Source organism: Protopterus annectens, chromosome 13.part0 (assembly GCF_019279795.1).
Source record: "Protopterus annectens isolate FY-2018-M chromosome 13.part0, PAN1.0, whole genome shotgun sequence".
NCBI lineage: Eukaryota > Metazoa > Chordata > Ceratodontiformes > Protopteridae > Protopterus > Protopterus annectens.
The window spans coordinates 1,034,200,567-1,034,215,375 of record NC_056747.1 but is presented as its reverse complement, the minus strand read 5'-3'; the positions used below and the strand labels follow the sequence as shown (position 1 = coordinate 1,034,215,375).

General features: G+C 40.1%; 1 protein-coding gene across 1 annotated transcript in view; it reads left to right on the top strand.

The window, feature by feature from the left end:
* Nucleotides 1-14,809, top strand: part of MED24 (mediator complex subunit 24) — a 1,193,465-nt gene that overhangs the window by 104,009 nt on the left and 1,074,647 nt on the right. The window contains exon 7 of the mRNA XM_044055033.1: nucleotides 14,363-14,480. Coding sequence (XP_043910968.1) covers nucleotides 14,363-14,480 — 118 coding nt within the window. The remainder of the gene's footprint in view (nucleotides 1-14,362; nucleotides 14,481-14,809) is intronic.

Below are 14,809 nucleotides of genomic sequence, written 5' to 3'. Positions count from 1 at the left end.
TTAGTGAGGCATTTCTGTGGCCTTTTTAGTTGTTGTAGATGTCTTGCGAGGTACATGCCAAACGGGGCATTGTACTCTGTAATGGGTCTGAGGGATGAGTAGAGAGGAACAGTGACCTCCTTTTTTCTGGAGGAGAACCCCTTTGTGATAAGGTGTGCCATGTAGAAGGATTTCCTGACTACTGTGGTGATGTGATTATCAAAGGAGAGACTATTGTCCACCTGTCCCAAGGTCTGTTATTACACTTTCGTTGTTTAGTAGGCCCCTTTGTAGAATGTTTTTCCCAAAGGGGATGACAGTGCACTTCTTGACATTGAGCTTGAGGCCATGACTTTGACACCAAGCATCGGTCTCAGTGAGGCCCCTTTGTAGAATGTCCATATCATTAGACGATTCTATTACGGCTCCTAGTTTGCAGTCATCTGCGAACTTCATTAGCCAAAGACCTGCTCTATTAGTCCGGACTTCAGAGAAGTAGATGCCAAACAGGATAGGACCCAGGACTGAACCCTGTGGTACTCCCCTTGTCACTGGACTTCTGGTCTGAAGTCGGATTTGGAGTCTGCTACTTTTACTGTGTGGGTTCTGTCATTGAGCCAGTTGGCCACCCATCTTGTGACATAGGGATGTATGCCCAGTCTAGCGAGTTGATCTATAATTCCAGAGGGGGGGATGGTGTTGAAAGCCTTGGCGAGGTCAAAACAGACTGTGTGCACCACCTTACCCTCGTCCACAGCTCTGGTGACTGCTTCAAAGAAGTCCGTCAGGTTTAGGAGACATGATCTACCTTTTACAAACCCAAATTGAGTGGGGTCCAGAGTTTGGAGGTTACCTATGTCTTTGTTTATAAGCTCCAAGATGATATGTTCCATGGCCTTGCAGACCAGGCTTGTCAGGCTAATGGGGCGGTAGTTCCCGGGGTCCGTGGTGGCACATCCTTTGTGGAGTGGGATAACTGTCACTGTGCGCCATTCAGTAGGCACAAAGCCTGAAGTGAGGCTATGATTGAACATGGTACTTAGGTGGGGTGCCAGTTCGTTCTGTAGTTCATGCAGAATGCAGCCTGGGATGTTGTCTGGTCCCATGGATGCTGTGTTCTTGGCTTTGGAGAGTGCAGTCTTTACTTGTGCATCCGTGATTACAGGGGCTTTGCATTCTTCTGGTATAGAGATGGGCCCTTTGGGGTGTGGGGGGGGCTAAAGTTTGCACTGAACTTATCTGCCAGGTTGTTTGCAATGTCAGTTGGTTCTTTATATCTAGTGCCACTGTGCTGTAGCTCAAAGCAGATCGGAGTGTTGCCATTGAGATTCTTGACATAGTTGTAGAGTGCTTTGTGGTTGTCTTTAGAATCAATGGCAACTTTATTTTCATAACTAGCTTTGGAGGATTTTATGAGGGATCTCAGCTTCTTACTGAGGCTGACCAGGGAGTTCTTGTAATCAGGAGATTTTACTCTTTTTTTTTTTTTTTTTTTTTTGCAACAGCTTCTTCCTTCTGTTGTAGAGTTTATTTATAGCAGCGGACCACCAGATTGGTTTTCTTTTTTTGGAGGATAGCATCTTGGTTCTGCTGGGGATGTCATGATCCATGCACTTGTGTATGTGCTTATACAGTGCATTTGTGTAGGATTTAGCAGTCGTACCTCTCTTTTCCGTCTGTATGGGAGTCATGAAGTTTGCCACTTTTGTCTTAATAAGCATAAAGTTGGCTTTGAAGATGTTTTTTACGCTGGTTTCCTTAATGGTGGGTGGGGTCAGGATATGGATGTCTAGGGTGATTAGCTTGTGGTCGGATCTGACCAGCGAGGAGTTGACCTCTGGTGTGGAACATCGGTTACCCATATTGGTGATGACCAGGTCCAGGATATTGCTTCCCCTGGTGGGGGTATGGACAAACTGATCCAGGGCGTTGGAATTTATGAATTCCAGAAAACGTTGAGCAAATGAGTTAGTACATGAGTAGTTTTCGCAGTTGATGATGGTGTAGTTGAAATCGCCCATTGTTAAGGTATTGAGCTGTACCTTAACATTATCCAGTATGTCAGGAAATGTTGAGTGGGCATCCTGAGGGATCTGTAACAAGCTACAACCTGGATTGCAGTCTTGCCCAGTGTTAGTTGCACTTGGATAATTTCGGATGCATTATGCTGAACAAGTAGCCTGAAGGTGTGGATATCCTTAATGAATATGGACACTCCTACTTCTTTAGTGTTTTGGTCCAGGTAAGGTGGCCGAAAGCTGTGGTATGTATTATAGCCTGGTAATGCAGGGGTGCTCTCTGGAGCCTTGAACCAGGTCTCTGTTACTGCACAGATGTCGATGTTCTCCATTTTAAGGAGTGCCTCGAGTGAGTGGATTTTGAGGTTTAGACTTCTAGCACTGAGTAGCATTACCTTCAGTTTTGCTTGCATGTACCTGCTATGGTGGTGAGTTTGTCATTTGAACCTTGCCTAAAAAAAGGCACTATAGGAGTGGCAGGAGCCTTAGCCAGTATCCGTACTCCCAGGGGCGACAGGTGCAGGCCATCTCTGGAAAAGCATTGTGGCCTGTTGATTCTGTCGTCCCAGGCAGACAGCTACTGGATCCCCTGCTTAGCCAATTGTTGAAGTCAGTCATTTTGTCCTTGTACTGTGGTATCGTTCTGGGTGCAGGATGCTACTCAGGGCTAGGGCCATACCTGCCTGGGCTACATGATCCGAGAGCTCCTCCATGTCTGTCTTCATGTAGTCCAGGGAGGTACATCTTAGGTCATTCAAACCATCGTGGACAATGACAGAGTCCTATTTGTACCTGTAGTGGAGTGACTTGAGTGCGTGCGTTATGTGGCGGATCATGGCATCCGATAGGCAGCTGACAGTAACTTTCTCCTTGTTTAACCTGGTAAGTGGGACATCAGTATGCCTGACTATAGAGTCACCTATGACTAGTGTGTTGGGTACATTGTTTTGCCTTATTGGCTGTGGTTGAGTGGCACACTGAGTCTGTGGGCTATATGTCATTTGGGTTGTGTTGGGGGGTGGAGGTTGCTTGCGTTTCTGCTTTGGAGGTCTCTGTTGCTTTCTATAGAGTCGCCTATGACTAGTGTGTTGGGTACGCTGTTTTGCCTTATGGGCTGAGGTTAAGTGGCACACTAATTTTGTGGGCTGTGTGTCATTTGGGTAGTGTTGGGGGTGGTGGTTGCTTGTGTTTCAGCTTTGGAGGTCACTGTTGTTTGGGCAGATTTTTATTGAGAGCCTCCGCGGATGTAGGTGTGTTTTTTGTGTTACTATGTGTGGGTTTAGGTGGTGTAGGTTTTAATGGACTATGTGTTGAGTGTGGTGTGGTGCAGGTGTTTACCTTATCTTGACTGTCTAATCCAGTCTTGGCTGGAGAGAGCTTAGCTTCCAGTTTGGCTATATAAGTGCATCTCTCACTGGTTGTAGTGTTGGGTGGCAGGAGGAGAGGGTTGTCAGTGTACATGAGGCAATTGCTACATTGCCCCAGGATGCCCAGATTCATCAGGTAGACAGGGGAAAACACCAGGTGCTGATCCTTAGACATGGCCAGATAGGTGCTTATTAATTTAAGTACTAAAAACTGTTTTCCTCTTGTCAAGTGAGGGAAGTTGAGTGCTGCAGTAATTTATAGGTTCATAGGTTCATACTAGGCTATCTGCCCTAGGGCATTTATAAGCCTAGCCAGAGTGTGTTTGGCTTTCGCCACCCATTTTAAATTAATTTTGCTATGCCCTTTTTTGAGGTTAGTATACTGTGCTTCTGTCTAACAGTGACACAGAAGTGATACCCGGGGTAAACCTACGATCTCCCATCCACTCATCAAGATTCCTCTTGAAGAGAGTCAATGAGGGACTCTGCCTAACCTAGGCTGGGATTTTATTCCAGAGTGAAGGGAGCCTCTGGGTTATGAATCTGTCCCTCCAGCATGTCCTATTTATTTCAGTGCTGAGGTTCAAGTCTCTCGAGTGCGTAGCTCGATGGGATTTGGATTTTCTGAGGTGCAGCATGTCCATTAATTCCGGGTTGGACATGGCTTTATATGTCAGGCACAGATTGCCTCTGAGCAGGCGGTATGCCATTGAGTAGATTATTTAGTGCTTGCAATGAGTTTTGAATAAGTGATGAGCACAAGGAAGCAGTTTTGAGTGCTAAAACTAGTAAACTGGCTAGTTCTAAGGGATAATTTAAATAGCAGACCTTCTGGCACCAGGAATAGTTTAAACCTAGTTAAACGACGCTGCGTGATGGGCAAAACTGCGCAAACACGGGTATTTAAACAGAAAGATGAAAGGGATAGAAATGGTGCAAAATGGCCAATAAAACTACAGATTTTGAGCTGAAACCACTCCTCCAGCGACAGAAAGGCTTCTCAAAGCTCACCACTCTTACTGATGAACAGAGAAGCTTTCCTATGTCTTAGTAAGGCCTGGGCAACACAGAAACTACAAAACAGCCCAGAATTCAGCAAAATCTGAAAACCAGACTGTACTGGTTATAGAAAGGTGGGAGATGAGTAGAGAGAGGATTTTTTTTGTTTGTTTTTTTTTTTTTTTTTTTTTTTTCAAAAATTAAAATACAGTAATACAAACACTTTTAAAGCAGAAAAATAGCTATCACACTTGAGTGTGTAGCCTCAACAGTTAAACAGTTGAAAAACACTTAAATCCAATCAGTTAAAGTGCAATTAGTATCAGAATTTAAAAAAAAAAATGTTCAAATAAGTTGCAAAGTTAATAAAAAATGCTTGGAATCGTGCGGCTAGTGAAAATAAGCAATAAAAAGCAAAACAAAGTTACTTAGTCCACTCAAAGTCTCTCTTTTCTCTCTCTACTGCTGTAGAACTCTACAGGACACCCAGGCAGGATCTTGCTGAGGTAATACAAGTGCAAAAACAGCGCAAACAAGGGTTTTTAAACAGAAAGATGAAAGGTATAGAAATAGCCCAAAATGGCCAATAAAACTACAGTTTCTGAGCTGAAACCAGTCCTCCAGTGACAGGCTGCTCAAAGCTCACCACTCTCACTGATGAACAGAGAAGCTTCCCTTTTATCTTAGTAAGGTCTGAGCAACACAGAAACTACAAAACAGCCCAGAATTCAGCAAAATCTGAAAACCGGACTCTACTGGTTATAGAAAGACAGGAAACAAATAGAGAGAGAGGATTTTTTTGATTTAACTCATTCCCTCTGGTACAGCTCTTTTGTGTGTGTGCCTTCAACTCCCAGTGGGCGTGGCTTAAGCCTTTAAAAAATGAAGTTATCACCTTAAAGTCCTAGAAAATACTCATTGAGAGAGGTCGGATATCAATACAGTTGTGTTTGCCATTGCATATGTTTCAAGACAAAATATCCTGGTTCCTTGTAAGTAACATGGTTTTGGAATTATTAATGCAAATATGAACAATCAATATTTGATGCCTAGAGGAGCAGTAGGAGTTAACTGCAGAAGACGACTGGAGGAGCACTTGGCTATAATGAGTTAAGCACTCAGGGTCTTTCCATGTTTCAGCCTGTATCATAATATGGCTGTTCTCTCCCTCCCCTGCATACATGGCAGGTTCATATGCAAATAAGCATTCCTTCTCAGTAGTTTCTGAGCCAGCTAAATTTAAGAAGTATGAATGCCTTTGTATGTGCATCTTTATCAGAAAATGAAGCCTCTATGAAAATATCCTATTCTTGCTCAAACACTCTCCAATTCTCAGCAATATTATTATCATCAAACACCAGTGGTCCAGGTCTAAAAAATCCCTCTGCCATGACAGCAAAATTTGTTTAAATATAAGCATAGACCAGGTACTTGTAATTATGCCCAAGTGCACAACAGTTTCTCTAAAAAGGCTTCACTTCAGTACTGCAAATAGTGTGAACATTTCAGAAACTTTGTATTACATTTGAGACAAAATTTGGTTGTTTTAGCCTTTCTGTACATTTTAAACACTTTGGAAATTATTTTGAGCACTTTTGCAATTATTTTGAATTCTTTTGTCACTGTTGCTATTTCAGACATTTCGTTCATCTCTGTAATTATTTTGAATGTTTTGAATGCTTTGCCACATATTCAATGACTGAAAAATCATTTAAATGAGTTTAAGTACCTTTGAATAACTGCTGATGTTCTTGCGAGTTGGCTGCTGTATATTTTTCCACCTCTAACTGCATGCCTCATGGTTTGTAAGTAGCTTCAGCTTCGGATCCCACTTCTGAAACCATGTTGCAAGTGTCATGTTTCAAATGAGACACTTGAGGGTAGGTATGTGTTCAAGTCGTTTAACATCAGAAGCTGTAACCGGAACATATACTTTGCTAAATGACTGACTTGTTACTTCAGACACACTCACATATTTTATTTTTATTTTTTATTTTTTTTTTTCTTTTTTTGTTTTTTAGTCCAGCTTTGTTGATTCCATTTTCAGTAGAGGGCCGGGAAAAAAAAAACAAGATAGCAGGCAAAGCAAAAAGCAAACAATTAAAAGAAAAAAGCAAAAAAAAAAAAATGTTACAAAAAAGCATGAGTAATGTAAAAGTAATAAAAGAAAAAAAAAAAAGAAAAGACAGACTACCTAAAAAAATTTTAAAAAAAAAAAAAAAAAAAAAAAAAAAAAACAAAAAACAGAATTGCAGGTGAGCAAAGTAAGTAAGAAAAGTAAAAAAAAAAAGCTGAGCTACTAAAATAAACTATATTAAAAAAAAAAAAAAAGAGAGAGAAAATGTATATAATATATAAAAATGGGGAAGTGGAAGTGGCTGGTATCAGTAAGTGTGGCATTTAGAGGCAAGAAACAGGGGAGGGTGAGTGCATGTCCTGTTCATGCTTCATGTCCTGTGTTTGTACATAGGTAAAACCAACAATACTGTAAGCAAGAGAATTTATCAGTACACCTCCTATAATGATCTTAAAAAAGATAGTAAAAATGCATTGGCGACACATGCATTAATATGCAACACTTTTGTAAGGTTTAATTTTTGTGTGTTGGAACAAGTTCTAATAGTGTTTTTTTTTTGTACTCGCTGTATTTTGACTACGTTTCTCTTTTAGTTGCATTGGTAGGTTTGAAGCTCTTATGATACATGATTGGTTCACTTTTTATGATCTATTAGCTCCCACTGCATTCTTCTTGTATTGGATTGGGTTTACTAACAGAAGTGTGGTTTTACAACACTATTTGTTGCTTGATTTTTGCAAGTTATTCAGTAGTTCTTATGATGTCTCTAATGATGAAAGCACATAACTGTAGTTTTAACTTTGTACATTAAAGATATTGTTTGTGAGTTTTGAACTAACTGGTCATTTTCAATTTTATTATTTGCTGTGTATGTACCAGTCCCAGTTGTCCGCTTGTTTTTGCATTACTTTGTCCATACTTAGTGATTTGGGTAATTTTCTGATTTATTCTGCATGTCTGTCTTGTCTGCTTGAATTTATGTGCAGGCATATAGCCATTAAAACAAACAACAGAAAAAAGCAGATGAGACAGATCAAAACCTGTGATGATACTTTTATTTTTTTAAATAGCAAAGTATTGGTGACTAACATAACTGGTGTCAGTCTTTTCTATTAAACCTCAGGATACTCAAGATTTTATTTTCCAGCCAATTTGACATCAGCTGGAAATGATAGGAATGTTTTTTGCATGTGCTTGGGGAGGGTGCATATGTTAACTTTTTTATATTGTTGCAAACTGAATAGATAAAGTGGTCTAGGGCAGTGTTTTTCTCAATCTATGGTGAAGGACCAATTGGCCCCATTTCATTTTCAACCCTGGGGTAAACACAATAGATACATGACATTATATACATAATGATTGATAAAATACAGTATATACATGTGTTGTATACAGACAGATTCTTTAAAAAACAATTGCAATAAACAGACTATAGTATTTAAAGACATGTAATGAAGAAACAACACCCACTAGATGACTTCTTTCTTATGTCTCAAGATTGCCCTAAAATAATTAACTTAAGTCTGAGGGTCCTAGATACACTCAGTTGTATTTTAGAGTTTATGTCCAACCTTTTTTTCAGATTATGACCCTAACAGAAATCCTGATTAAGAAAAGAAATGCAGTCTGTTTCTTTTAAGGAAGAAATACGTTGTGCCCATGCTTTATTCATAGCTGACAAAAATAGTATTTCTCAATAAACTCAGATGACAGATACTTACAAAGGTACAAAAAGGTGTACCTGGAGAATACTGCTTGTCTACCTACCACCCAAAATAGTACTCACTTCCTTTGTATCCCTTTGGTGTTAGGTAGTGTTTAAACTGAAAGAGCAAATGGCCACAGTCATATTTTTAAAGTTGCTGCTATCATACATATCCATATAAAGTCTTCTCACCCTTACCCTGAGAAGAATCTGGGAGAAAGACTCAAATTAGGGACAGATTTTAAATGCTGCTCTTATATTTATTTATTGACATTTGATTACCGGGAAAGTCCGACTGGGTAGATATTTTAAGTGGAGGCCCGGGGAGAAAAGCTCCAAATTATTACAAAATTTTTTTAAGAACGATTTTACAATCTTCAAAAACAAAACCTCTGCAGTTTAAATAATTATAACAAATTAGGCATAATATAAAAACATTGGATAAAAATCGATACAAGGGATATGACGATCATTTAATATTTAGAGAAATTTTAGACCATTTGTAGAGAAATTAAAGACAAGTTAGTGTAATACAAATAGGAATTGCAATATGAAGTGAGGAAAAAAACAGGCTTTTGGTATATTTAGAAAGAAAGTCAGGGAAGACAATTAGATAGTAGTAAGGAAGCAAGTGAGGAAGGAAGAGTAAGGAAGTATCAGGAATAAAAAGATACCAGTTTACATTTAGGGAAATAAAAATAGTTTATCCTGGATATGAGCAAGAACAGAGCCAGATTTTATCTAGGAAGTCTTTCAGGGTGGTTTTGAAAGATGGGATGGAGGGTATAGACCTGAAGGATACAGGTCAGGAGTTCCATGCGTTAGCAACCTTGTACGAGTACAGACAATACCCAGCAGATTTGCTAGGTTTGTAGACAGACGAGAGTGTTTGGTCACTGGATCGCAATATCTGGTAAGAAGTGTATATGTTAGTTGATGTGGTAGTTCTAACCAATTTAGGCTTTTCAGTGCTATACAGTGGTGGAGGGTATAAGTGTTACAAATTTAACAACTTTGCTATAGCATTGTTCAAGTTTTGATTTTTGTGAAGCCTGGAGGTTAGTAAGGATGGGAGCACCATAAAGAAGAATTCTGGCTAGGCTTATAAATGCCTTTGGACAGATAGCCAAGTACCTACCTATGAACCTATAAGAGTAGGAAGGAGATGCGTAGTGGCAAGTGTAGTTTTAGTTACATCAGTGAGAGGGTTGTTGGATCTATAAAGCATCCCTAGTTTTTGATGATTTTTTTTTTTACGCTATTTTGTATATGCAGGTCGAATGTGAGATTATCATCCACTATCGCCCCTAATAGTTATGCAAAGTGACTAGTGGTTGTATTATCAAGAGCGAGGACTTTAAATTTTGTTTTTTCATAGAAGAGGGATTTGGAGGAAAAAGTAGTTTGGGTCTGTTTTGGGTTGAACTTGAGTTGTGAGTTACAAAGCCATGTTTTAGTGGCTGTTAAAGCTTCCAGAATAATTTTTGTAGGTGTACCGTGTTGTCAGATGTGCAAATGAGAGTGCAATCATCTGTGTATTGCTATAGGGTGGCCTGTTATTTAGAAATATGGAAGGTGTTAATGTACTTAGAAAGTTGTTAGAATAACAGCTTCTGCATTTGCAAGCATTTTCTAAAGAATACAAAGCCTAAAACTCCTATGTTTTGTCATTATTTAGTGACTACAGTACATAATAATTTGCCAGAAAACCACAAATCTTGAGGAACCACCCCCTAGTTCTCCCAACCTCTTAGTTCAGGAATCTGTACTTAGAAAGTTGCTAGAATGACAGGCTTTACATTACATTTTTTGAAGGATGTGAAGACTGGAGCTCAAATGTCTGTCATTATTTAGTGACTGAAGTATTTAATGAGTTGCCAGAAAAATACTGGTGTTGTGTTTTGAAGCTCTTAGTTCCCCACAGTAAATCTACTGATGATGATGATGATTATATTAAAAAAAATCCTCAAGCTCCACTAGCTGCTTCCCTATCCAGCCACCCAGCAACCATCCTTTATCTCTCTCTTTTATATTTCTAGCTTTTCTTTTCCAGAAAGGAACATACAGCCAGCAAGCTGATTGCTTAAGTACACTGATGTCGAAAAGGTCACTGAATTTAACCAATCACCTCTTCATTCCAGCACTGAAACCCCCAACTAAGAAGCTCTGCAGGCCAATTATATTTTATTTTCTCTCTCTCCTTAAAGAAGTGCTGCATTCCTTTACTTAAAAAAAAATAAAAATGAAACCTTGTCTCATGGACTAACAAACAATGGTATGTGGACTACACTGTTAAGAGCACTGGTCTAGAGGAACCTTTTATCAGCCATGAAAATAGCCAGAGACTTAATGTATAAACCACTAAATGTTTATAACAATAAAAGACAATAATCTGGTCATTAAACAGTATAATCAGAAATGTTCTATATCCTTGCAAGTACATTTAAAGGTGCCATATTTATCACAGTTTTTTTAGTTTCATTTTTTTCATGCAGTTTTTGAAGTTTATAAGCTACACAGTATTTGTGTGCATTGAAACTGTATCAGTGTGAGGGAGTGACAACCTTCACAGTAGTTCTGTGATGATGTGGTTATATTTTATTTGAAGTAGTACTTGATACTAATGACAGGATGTACATACATCAACATCTTAGCACAAGAATTCTGAAATAAGCTAAAAATAATGGAGAGATGAAACCCCAAAATCAGGGACATATTTCAGCTGTTACTTTTATAAGTAGTTAAAACAACAGGTTTTGAATTAGCATGCATTTTTTAAAGGGCAGTAAGCACAAAATTCTGATGTGTGCCATTATTTAGTTCTTCAGTCCTGTATGATGCCCAAGCAGACTTAAAATATGAGGCAAAAATCGGGACATCCTGTGAAAATCTGTGCAGTTTGAGAGATATAGCAGGATGTGTAATTTAAAGTCGTTAAGTCTGGAAATGGGGATAGGGATTGCTTTACCTGTAGGAAGCATGGAATGATACATCTGATGTATGGCTTCAGAGGTATTTAATGGGGGCATAGTCTATGGTGGGGATCATGGTTAAATAGTATAGATTAAGCATCTGAGTTTTTCTGAGAAAATTGCAGAAAAATTACAATTTTAGGTTCATAGGTAGGTACTAGGCTATCTGCCCGAAGGCATTTATAAGCCTAGCCAGAATGTGTTGGCTTTCGCCGCCCCCTTAGATTAGTTCCCTGTGCCTCTGTCCAGCAGAGCCACTGAAGTGATCCCGGGGTAAACTTTGTTTCCCATCCACTCATCAAGGTTTCTCTTGAAGAGTGTTAGCAAGGAGCTCTTCCTAATGTAGACTGGAATCTTGTTCCAAAGCATGGGAAGTCTCTGGGACAGGAATCTATCCCTCCAGCACGTCCTATTTATTGTTGTGGTGAGGTTTAGATACCTAGAGCATGTGGCTCGAGAGGATAAGGTTTTCTTTAGGTGGAGCATGTCTATCAATTCTGGGTTGCACATTGCCTTGTATGTCAGGCAGAGATCACCTCTGAGTAGGCGGTATGCAACCGAGTATAGCTGGAGTTTCTTCAGTCGAGCTGCATAAGGCATCTGTTTGAGGCCAGTGATCCTTTTGGTGAGGTACTTCTGTGGTTTTTCCAGCTGTTGCAGGTGACATGTAAGGTACATCTCAAATGGGGCGTTTTACTCTATGATGGGTCTGATGAGTGATGAGTAGAGGGGCACAATGACCTCTCTTGATCTAGATGTGAACCCTTTTGTGATTAGGTGGGCCACATAGAAGGATTTTCTAACCACTTTGGCAATGTGATTATCAAAGGAGAGATTACTATCTACTTAGGACCCCAGATCCCTTATTACGTTTTCCGTATTTATAGGACAACCACCTATGTGGTAGTTTGTGGGTACTTTTTTTTTCCAAAGGGGATGACTGTGCACTTTTTGGTATTTAGCTTGAGGCCATGATTTTGACACCAGGTGTCCATCTCAGTGAGACCCTTTTGGAGGATATTTGTGTCAGCCGGAGAGACAGTTATAGCCCCTAGTTTGCAGTTGTCTGCGAACTTAGTTAGCCATAGTCCTCCTGTGCTTGCCTGTACCTCTGAGAAGTATATGCCGAACAGGAGGGGTCCTAGGACTGAGCCCTGGGGAATGCCACTTGTAACCGGCTTAGAATTGGACCCAGCTCCCGCAACTCTCACCATGTGGGTTCTGTCTGTGAGGCAGTTGGCAACCCGTCTTGTGAAGTAGGGGTTTATGTTCAGGCTGGTGAGCTTGTCTATAATACCAGAATGGGGAATGGTGTCGAAGGCCCTTGCGAGGTCTAGGTAGGCTGTGTGTATCACCTTTCCCTCGTCTATAGCCTTGGTAACTGTCTCAAAGAAGTCCACCAGGTTTATGATCTGCCTTTAACAAAGCTGAACTGGGTAGGGTCCAGTATTTGGAAGTTCCCAATGTCTCTGTTAATGAGTTCCATGGTGATGGTCTCCATAACCTTGCAGACCAAGCTAGTCAGGCTTATAGGGCGATAGTTCCCAGGGTCTGTTGTGGCTCCACCTTTGTGGAGTGGAATAACCATTGCTGTGCACCACTCTACAGGTACGTAGCCTGTGGAGAGGCTGAGTTTGAACAGTGTGTTTAGGTGAGGGGTTGGTTCATCTTTGCGCTCATGTAGGACGCAGCCTGGGACACTATCCGGTCCCATTGATGCTGTGTTTTTGGCTTTGAGTGTCTGTGATTTCAGGATCTCTACATTCTACTAGTATGGTTATAGGCCCTTTTGGGGGTAAGAGGGGGGTGAAGTTTGCACTGAACCTGTCTGCCAGGATGTTGGCGATATCTGTCGGTTCAGTGTATTTTTTGCCATTCTCCACTAACTCCGAGCAGATCTAAGCATTGCCACTTAGATTCTTGATATAGCTAAAGAATGCCTTGCGGTTATTTTTGGAGTCCTTGGCAATTTTTCTTTCGAAGCTCGCCTTGGATGATTTTATGAGGGATCGTAGTTTCTTGCTGATACTGATCAGGGATTGAGTTTTATTATGGGGAGAAATATTTTGAGGCAGAATTTGTACATGGCAGTGGGAGATGAAGTGAAGCACTGTGGATAATATTCAGTTAGGCAGGTGTGGTTCTGTGGTTATTGGTTGGAGTACTATTTTAAGGGCACAGAAATAGCTGTAGCTTGCTGGTTAGCTTAAAGATTTGTTCCCCTTTCCCCATGTCCATTTTATTGGTGGCCCTGGGTTAAGGCCAGCTATTGAAGAATCCTCTGCCATTTTGTTGTGAGCTAATTGTAGAAGCTTTACACTTTGGGCTGCATACATACCTTAATGGGCTGTTCCAGTACCTGCACTTGGCTTATAGTTCCAGAAAGACAGTGCAAGCAGCAAGACTCCCTGCTCGAGAGCTGAGCTTCTGATATCCTGGATGGTCTTTAGTTGCAGCCTGTTCCAACATAGGTTTCCAAGGCTCGATATGAAAACTGGTGTATGACTGTTAATTTCCATAATATTTGGTCATTCTTGAAAAAAATTGATAGTGTACTTTGTGTTGCCACTCTTTTTAATTCATCAATTCTGCCACAAAATCCCAAACAGCTAAAGACTGGATCAGAGATGAAAGATAGCAAAATCTTTAAAGCACAAAAGAACAAAACACAAAATCTTGAAACTGAGATGACCACAAAGCACAGTTTCACAGCATATGTTTATGTAGGGATGCATGTCCCTTCCTCATACCAGTGTATGAGACTTCATCAGTCACTCGCATGCTACTCTGTTCTTACTCCTGGGTCACACAACTTCTTGAAAAAGCAAACCCCTCCCCCCAAAACGGTTGTGTTTTGCATGAAGAAGTTTTGCTCTCGAGTCAGGAGCTGTGGTGATACAGCCTTCCACACTGAGGATACTGATTGGCCTTCCCCTTTCATTAACTTTATTTTATTGTATAATTGTGGAATGATGGTGTTTTTCATTCGGTTTAGAGCATTTGTGTGTTCAAGCTTTTGTTTTCCATCATTCAGGACAGAGTGTTTTGCTTTGAGACTTTTGCAAAAAAATCAGTTTAATGGTTCTCTTTTTTAGCAGTAGTCTTTTTGTAAGCTTTCTATGTTATTGGTAAATATAATTTTATGTATGTATGTAGTAGGATATATTTGCATATGGGCTACATAGTTTATTTTTACCAACTGTTTGTTAATGTGAATTTACTAATTGTGATGCCCTTGATTTCAGACTTTTCATTGTGGAGCAGTGTTGAACAGGGTGTAGTAAAACTAGCTGAAAATCTCAACAGTCTGACTAGTCAGCTCTTAAGAACTAGAATAGAAGAATGCATCTCTCTGGTCAACAGGTATGTATTCTGTTTTATATTAGTACTGTTCTCTTTCACAATTTGAAATATCTTTTCTACATTCATCTTTACAGCATTGCCCTAAAACACTGGCCTTTGCCTATGGGCAGTCCATTGGCCACAGTTTTGACATAACAGTATAGATCTCCTTGATTGGGTAGCTGTACTGACATTCCTTGTAGTGCATAGTAGTAGTAGCTTAGCTTGCCGAGGCACTTGCCAGATTTGTTTTCAACTGAACAAGTCATTGATCTTTGTTGAAGCTCTTTCTTTGGGTGACTATTCGGAGATGTAATATGTACTGTGTAAGACCATTCCCCAGGGAAATG